The following is an 8,774-nucleotide window of genomic DNA, read 5'->3' as shown; positions in this document are numbered from 1 at the left end:
AGCTCAACAGCATAAGTGCCTGACTGGCAAGTGCAAAATCAAAGACAAAGAAAAAAAAAAAAAAAATCTCAGCTTTGAGAAGTTTAACATTACAGACAAAAACAAATGCTAATTAAGACCTTCATTTTGTGTTTACATCCCCAGATTTTTGCTTCTTCCTATTTTGAAACTTACTGTCATTAAGTTGCCCAAGCTGGTGAATTTGTGATCCTCCTGCCTCAACCTCCCAGAATGCTGGGATTACAAAATATGCCATGCTGCTGTCCAGCTTCAAGACTGCTGGATAGCATTTCTTACCATAAAAGGAGCACAACCCATTTAGGAATTTGAGAATACAGAAGCTTAGGGCACTGGATCAAGGCCAGAAAGGCTGGCCTTGGAGAGGTGACATGTGCCCTCTGTGGGGAAGGAGGCAAAGGGATGGCTTTGGGAAGAACACAAGGGTCTTACTTCCTTTGGGGGAGAAGGCAGGTGAGTGTAGAAATGGAGTGGGATAGAAGGCTAGCTGGTGCTGCCTACATGATGTTCCTGTACCTTACCTCACACCATGTTGGGGAGTTTCCAGGAATCCGCATCTCTGCCCAGTGCCCCAGGGGCTCCTGTAACACCCACTGCTGTTCATTATCCAGCCTGGGCCATTGTGCGAGGGCTGCTGGCTCCTTCAGAGGAGCCTGAAAGGTAAGGGGGTGCAGGGCTGGCTCAGGAGGGGGCAGTCCCAGCAGCTCCCTGGGAGCTCTTTTTTTTTTTTTTGGCGGAACCGGGGATTGAACTCAGGCCCTTGCCAGGGAAGCACTTATTCCACTGAGCCATCTCCTTGGCCCTAAAATGACACTTATTTCTTTTTCCTTTTTTTCTTTTTCTTGGCGGAACCAGGGATTGAACTCAGGCCCTTGTGCTTGCCAGAGAAGCGCTTATTTCACTGAGCCATCTCCCCGTCCCTAATATTTTTTTATTTTTATTTTTTTTGGCGGAACCGGGGATTGAACTCAGGTCCTTGTGCTTGCCAGGGAAGCGCTTATTCCACTGAGCCCTCTCCCCAGCCCCCTAATATTTTTTGAATCACTTTTTTTTTTTTTTTTTTTTGGTGGAACCAGGGATTGAACTCAGGCCCTTGCGCTTGCCAGGGAAGCACTTATTCTGAGCCATCTCCCTGGCTCTGGGAGCTCTTAGCAGCATCCCCATCCCCATTTCTCCCTCCTGGCACAGGAAGCCTCCATTCCTTGCAGTCCTCACCCAGAGAACAGAATAGGTGAGTAGACAAGAAACAGACCAAGGGTGAGGGACCAGGATTTACCATTGCACCACGGGTAGAGCCAGGCAAGAAGCTGTAGAGGGCCAGGCCTGGTGCCATGGCCCAAAGGTTTGGCTTCCTGGGTTTTATGCCTGCAGCTTTGACCCTTGACCACACAAAAGCACAATGCATGAAGAGGCAGAAACTTTGATTTCTTTTATTTCAAGTGAAACCCATTTCCCCTGTAATGCAGTTAGCTCCTTAGGGACAAAAAAGGGCTCAGTGATGAGATTAAGGCACTGTGATCTAGCTCCTCCTGATTCTACAGGAGCAAGACACTGCCACAGAGTCTCACCCTGCCAGCCAGCAGGAATCAGAGTTCAAGAGTGGCCCAGCCAAGGTCAAGTGGGCTCATCCAAGTGAGGGCGCCTGATCGCAGTGTGAGGCCTTGGACAGCCCTGTATGCTAGGCCTTGCAGAAACTCTTCCACCTTACCAGGCCTGTGAGCCCACAACCAGCACATAAGCAAGTGCTCAGCCCCCAAGGCCGACTTGCCACCTACTGAGCCTCACCCTTCAGCCCCTGCTTCCACTAACTTGTAAATACCACAAGTGCAGTGGCCAATGTTGAGTGGCAGTTGGGCAATATTTAAGCCACACCTCCCATCAGTACCAAAAAAGGGAAAGGGGAAATGACAGCCCCCCCCCAGCCATGATGTGCAACCTCACCTCAACTCCCAGCACCTCCCCGAAGCAGGATCCCAAGGGAGAGCATTGTAAAGTAAAAGGGAAAATTGCTGTCAACCCCTGCAGCTTTCTCATGAAAGGAAAGCCTCAAGGAATGTTATAAGCACAAATGCAGATGTTCCTGGGACTGGGACCTTTTATTCTTCTAGGGACAAAGAATGTACTATTCATTTTTAAAGAAATAGGTATGGGTAACAGGTTGTGGTTACCTGAAATCTCAGCACTTGGGAGGCTGAAAAAGATCATGAGTTTGAGGCCAGGCTAGGCTACATAGCAAGATCCTGTCTCAAAACACACAAAAAGGTATAGATGACAAGTGGGCAGATGACCAGCTGAGATGGGGCAACATGGAATGCATCTTCTTTGTGCCAAATAATGTTCCAACAACCTGGCATTTATCAAAACCTCAACAGGAGAACACAGATGTAATTACACACAGCTCCAAAATAGGAAATATTTATACTCAGGACCCAGTTAAGGTGCCCTTCCTCATTAAACACTTGGACCCCGGCCGGGTATGGAGGCACATCCAATGCTGTGGGACAGGCAGGATTGTAAATCTGAGCCCAGCCTCGGCAACACAGTCAGATGATGTCTCAAAATTTAATAAGAATAAAGAAAGGACTTCATACTCATGGTAGTAGTAAGACCCTGGGTTCAAGCCTCAGGTTCACCAAACAAATAAAACACAAAATCTGGGCTCCACAGGCTGACAGTTTAGTCTCTCAAGGCTACCACTGCCCCCTAGACTGCGACTAGATGGTTCACAGAGCTGAATGGGATACCTAGCACCTGAGAAAGGCCACTCAAGGACAGCCCAAAGTCAGCCAGATTTCATAAGGCCCGAAGCTGGAGCTGGTTGAGGTCATGGTTCCTAACTGGAGCAACAGTGGGCTTCCACAGATACTTCAGGGAAACAGAAAGAAGAGGGTGACGAGGGGCCACGGAGGCCCATTTTCTGCAACTGACACTGCGTGTTGGGGCTTCCTAAACCCTCAGGGGTAGATGGGCCTCCCAGGCAACAACAGCACCCACAGGGTCAAAGAAGCCAACAGGGGGTACCCTAGTGTCTTCACTGGGAGGAGGCTATGTACAAGGAGGAGGGAGGGTCTGGCCAGGCCCAACCTCACTTCATCTCATTCAACCAGGAGATCAAACTGCTCAGCAGCTTCAAACTCAGCATTCATGGCCGCGGCCCACTCATCCAGCTCCGACTTCTGGGGAAGAGAAATGGGGCTAGGTGAGCAGGACGGGGGGGATACACTGGCCGGAGCCTGTGACCCACACCCTGCAGATGTTGCTGTCCCACCCCATCCAGAACCAGAGCTGAGCCTTGGGCTTGCATAGCTCCCAAGCACACAGCATGACAGCAGAAAAAAACTCCCTTCTCCCTTACTCACCAGTATCTCCGGCACTTTTTTCTTCTTTCGCTTCTCTTTTCTAACTAGAGGAGAGATTCCTGGGAGATTTGTGTCTGGGCACCACGGCTTTACTTTGGGGACCTCAGTTAACTTTGAACACACTACAGGGGAGACTCCAGACAAATCTTCAGGCTCCTCAAAGCCAAAACAAGACCGGAGGCCAGGAGTGGAGGTGGAGGCACAGCCGAGGGTGTCCAGCCGGCTGTAGGAGCGTCTGACTTTCCTAGACATTTCCAGGTATCTGACATCCAATTCCTCCTCCTTGGAGTCATTGTTGGAGCAGCACAGCACAGGAGTGGGAGCGGGGGTGGTGGGGACACTACATGTCTTGAAAAGGTCTTCCTTCCTGGGCTCCTGGATGGGTGGGTTGTTTTCTTTTCCCAAGAAAAAAGCAATCTGCAAAGAGACATTGGGCAGAACACCTCCCTGTTACACACACAGCTGGACTCCTTACTTATGAAAAAGCCTCAGGAGACTCAGGGTGGGAAGAAATGCTCTACAGGACCATTTTATTTATGCATTTACTGACGTACTCAGGATCAAACACAGGGGCTCACACATGCTAGGCCTGCACTCTACTAATGAGCTATACCCCTACATACCTTTTTCGTGTTATTAGGAATTGAATCTGGGCCTGTACTGCCCTATTTTATTATTCCTGAGACAGAAACTTGCTATGTAGTCCAGGTTGGCCTTGAACTCATGGCGTCCTCCTGCCTCAGCCTCAGAGTGCTGGGGTTATGGGTGTGTGACACCATGCCCGGCCAATTTTATTTTCAGACAGCATGTTGCTAAGTTCCCCAGGCTGGCCTTGGAACTGTGATCCCTCTACTTCAGTCTCTTAAGTAGCTGGTACAAAAGATATGAGCCACTGAACCCATTTGGATAAATACTTCTATTTTATTTTACCAGGAATCTAACTCAGGACCTTGCATTTGCCAGGCAGGCGCTTGCGCCACTGAACTACTGCCCTGGCCCCTGGGTAAATACTTTTAAAAGAAAGCTATCACTGCTTGTGCTGAGTCTACTCTTGTGCTATGAGAAGACTAAGCACATCTACTGGTGCTATCCCTATTTCCAAGTGTGCTCGTAAGTCAGCCACCTAACAGAAACCCCCGTGTACTGTCCAAACCAGCTCAATAATCTGCTCTGCCTGCTTCTAGCTTTACCCTCTAGGAGTTCATTTGTGACACAGCCACTGCAGATTTTCCCAGAGTCCACTCAGTCAGTAAGGATCCAGTAGCCACCTGTCCTATGCCCCGCACTGTGCTGGGTAGTGGGAGTACAGAAGGAAATAAAGAGAAAAGCCCTGCCACCCTGGTGCTTCCATTCTAGAGGGGAAACAGATAATAAGGAAGATTGCGAACTGTAATACAAGTGCTACAGAAACAAAAGAGGATCAAGGACTAGGATGGGCTGGAACTATAGGCTTCACTGAGAAAGTGACATGTGCGCTACAACTGGAAGGTGGGGAGGGAGTGGGTGGTGTGGGCACCAGAAGGAAAAGCATTCTAAGTAGCAGAAATAAAAGGTACAAAAGCCCCAAGGGCAAAATGTACCAGTCGGGGTCAAGGAATAAGGTCATTGTGATTGAATAGAAGAAAAAAATGAGAAAGGAACAGAAGACAAAGTTTGAAAGCTAATGCATATGTGTGTGTGTGTTGGGGGTATGGAGGCCACCATAATGGTCTCTCAGACCAAGGAAGCCAGGGTAAGGCTGGAGCAGGAAAGGCTTAACACATGCAGAGCTTCCCATACTGGCTGCTTGTAAAACTCCTCTGGGCTCAGATGCTTCCTCAGGGAGGCTGAGCCTTACCAGGGGCACCAAGACAGCCTCACCTCACCTCTGGTTGTTACCAGTCACACTAACCTTTTATTTCCTGTATAACATCACTATCTGATGCTGGCTTTGTTTTGTACTGGTTCACTTAATCACCCCAACTAGAAAGGGAGCTATTCCGGACAGCAGGGGTCTTTGACTGGTTTCATATTTTGAATGCTCCATAATTACCAAGTTGATGTACATGAAACTTGGCACTGAGCTTTCTGCAAGTCAAGGTAAGGATGGAAGCAGAACAAATCAACTGTGGCCTAATACAAGAAAGTAAATTAGTTTATGGAGATATTTCCTGGCCATAAGATCTTGGGAATCTGCCCCTTGGACTTAGTAAAAGGGATGCTCAACAAAACAGGAATACTCTTAACTATTTCTTCCACCTCCCCGAAGGCCAATCAGCCATCCAGTTCCTGGCAACTTTATCCTGTTCTCAAGAATCTGGGAACTAGGGAGATGGCTCCGTAGAATAAGTGCTTGCTTGGCAAGCGCAAGGGCCGCCTGAGTTCAATCCCCGGTTCCGCAAAAAAAAAAAAAAAAAAAAAAAGATCTATTAGAGGCCTGGCAGGATAGCTCAGTGGTCTACAGTGCCTGCTTAGGCAGACGAAGGGGATCTTGGTTCAATCCCTGGCACCACATGCTGCGCCATACTCACCCTCAGGGTGAGCTGAGCGAGCTGGCCACAAAAAAAAAAAAAAAAAAAAGGGCCAGCCAGATAGCTCAGCTTATTAAGGTGCCTGCTTTAGCAGATGCAGGGGCTGGGGGTTCAATCCCACATCTGTCATGCCAGCCCCGCCCCCGGGTTGAGCTGAGACGGTGATTAAGACCGGGCGTTGTGGCGCAAGTCTATAATCCCAGAGCTTGGTGGGCTGAAAACAGGTCGATCACTATGAGTCCAATCTGTGTAGTGAGACCTTATAGGCCCTTCACTAAATACATTAAAAAAAAAAAAAAAAAAAAACTGTTAGAGCTAGGCATGGTGTAACATGGTGTACATTTTAACACCTGTAATTCTAGCCCTCCAGTGGGCAGTTGAGACAGGAGGATTGGTAGAGTTCACAACCAGCCTGGGATACAAAGTGAGCTCAAGGCCAGCCTTAATTGCATAGTAAGACCCTGTCTCAAAAAGAGAAAAGCAAAAAAAAAAAAAAAAAAAAAAAAAAAAAAAAAAAAAAGAAACAAAAACAAAAGGATCAGAGCTGGGCATGGTTACACATACCTATAATCCCACACACCTGTAATCCTAGCCCTTGGGAAGATGAGGCAGGAGGATTGCTGCATTCAAGGCCAGCCTGGGCTACACAGTGAATTTGAGACCAACTTGAACTACATTGTAAGACCTTGTCTCAAACAAACAAAATAATCTATTAGTTAACTAACAAGAATGACAATAAGTCTCTGCTTACAAGGTATTTACATTCATACAAAGACATCAAACATATAAGGAACTATACTATTAGATGCTGATAAGGTCTAAGAGAATTACACAGAGAAGTGTAAAAATAAATAAAAAGGCCAGGCACAGTGGTGCACGCCTGTAACCCCAGCACCTAGGAGGCAGAGGCAGGAGGATCACTGTGAGCCAGCTTGGGTTACAAAGTGAGCTTAAGGCCAATCTGAGAGCGAGACCCTGTCTCAAAAAGACCAAACAACAAGAACAACAAAACCAAAGGTAAGAACACTCAGGGGGCCAAGCATGGTGGTGCATATCTATAGTTCCAGCTATACGGGATGCTGAAAAAGGGAGCATCAACAGTTTGAGGCCATTCCAGGTCTCAAAAGACCTTTAGTAAGACCCTGGCTTAAAAATAAAAGAATAAAAAGGGCTGGCGATGCAGCTCAGTGCTCCCTGAGTTCAATCCCTAAAAAAATGATTGGGCAGGAAAGATCTTTGTGAGGAAGTCCCCTCTGAGCCGTCTTGCTCTTGTGTGATGGGACAGTTACGGTGAGAATGGACTCAGGCCCTCGCACTTGCCAAGGAAATGGTTATTCCACGGAGCCATCTCCCTGGCCCCCAGATGGTGAGAACTGAGAGCAAAGGGAGCACATGTCTTAATCGGGTCCTTATCAACTCTCTTTAGAAATCTGAGGTTCACTGGGAGGAATGTATGCAATGCATTAATTATTGAAACTGTCCTACCAATTTGATTTGGAACTGTCTCATTACTATTTGTTTATCAATAAAATTATGGAAAAAAAAAAAAAAAAAAAGAAATCTGAGGTTCACATCCTATCTGGTCTCAGGGCTCCAGGGCAACCATTCTCCCTCTCCCTCCACTTTACCAAGGGATCTTTTAATAATTCAAGCTTAAGAGCTGGGGAGGGGCTGGAGAGATGGCTCAGTGGTCTAAAGCACCTACTTGAAACAAGCTTGGCAAAGCACAGGGACCGCGGTTCGATCCCCAGCACCACATGCCAGCCAGCCCCGCCCCCTGGTGGGCTGAGCTGGCCACACACACACAATAAATAAATGTAATAAATAAAAATAAATAAATATTTTAAAAAAAAAAAAGAGCTGGGGAGACAGCTCAGCAGCATAAGCACCAGCCTGGCAAGCACAAGGTCCTGAGTTCGATCCCCTGTGCGCACACACACAAAAAAGACTTGGTTTAACCATCCCTTCTGTGAAATATCTGTAATCACCTGGTCTAGTTTATGATGCATTTACTATTCACCTAATATTTCCATTCTGCATCCCTCAGCAATGTTGCAATCAGCTGATCATTTGTCTTTCTCCACATCTGCAAGACCCAGGGTTTTTAAAAAGGCAGTGAGGAGCCAGGGATACAGTTCAATGGCACAGCACTTGCCTGTTAAGCACAAGGGCCTGAATTCAATTCCCAGTACCCACAAAAAAAAAAAAAAAAAAAAAAAAAAGTCAGGCCAGGTGTGATAGTACACGCCTTCAATCCTAGCACTCAGGGCACTGAGCCAGGACTGCCTTGAGGTGAGGCCTGCCTAGGTTACATAGCAAGTTCAAAGCCAGTCTGAACTACATAGTGAAACCTTGTCTCAAAAACAAAACAAGGGCCGGGGAGATGGCTCAGTGGAATAAGCGCTGCCCTGGCAAGCACAAGGTCCTGAGTTCGATTGGGTGGGGGAATAGATGAAGAATTCAAGCTTGACAGTCACTACCTTGGTCAAAACTTTACAAAAGGCAAACACAATGCTTTGGGTTTGATCTCTAGAACCGCACAAAGCACGACAACCAAAACAGAACATTTCCAAAGGCTACACACAGGTGAGAAAATGAAACTTGAGCCTGTATGTGTGGTTTTCGCACCTCATCAGGATTTGCTATGGCCTTGCAACTCCCACTCCTGACTCAGTCTGCTGTACACACACCAAACAAAACTGCTAGTCCCAATTTCATGATTCTTTTTGCACTCCAGATCTTTCCTAGAGCATGGCTTCTTTGCCCAGAATCCCTACTTATTTTAAAAAACTTGGTTTAAGGCTGGGGAGATAGCTCAACAGCATAAATGCTTGCCTGGTAAGAGCAAGGTCCTGAGTTCGATCCCCTGTGCGCACACACACAAAAA

General features: G+C 47.2%; 1 protein-coding gene across 1 annotated transcript in view; it reads right to left on the bottom strand.

Annotated features, from left to right (window-relative positions):
* Window positions 1-1,477: 1,477 nt before the first annotated feature.
* The window catches only part of Cdca5 (cell division cycle associated 5), a 10,774-nt gene continuing 3,477 nt past the window's right edge, over window positions 1,478-8,774 (bottom strand). The window contains exons 5-6 of the mRNA XM_004643729.2: window positions 3,378-3,794; window positions 1,478-3,194 (exon numbers count right to left, since the gene is read on the bottom strand). Coding sequence (XP_004643786.1) covers window positions 3,114-3,194; window positions 3,378-3,794 — 498 coding nt within the window. The 3' untranslated portion in view covers window positions 1,478-3,113. The remainder of the gene's footprint in view (window positions 3,195-3,377; window positions 3,795-8,774) is intronic.

This window comes from Octodon degus, unplaced genomic scaffold (assembly GCF_000260255.1).
Source record: "Octodon degus isolate 3935 unplaced genomic scaffold, OctDeg1.0 scaffold00184, whole genome shotgun sequence".
Classification (NCBI taxonomy): Eukaryota; Metazoa; Chordata; class Mammalia; order Rodentia; family Octodontidae; genus Octodon; species Octodon degus.
Note: the sequence above shows the minus strand (reverse complement) of the source record. Positions and strands in the feature narration are given on the sequence as shown.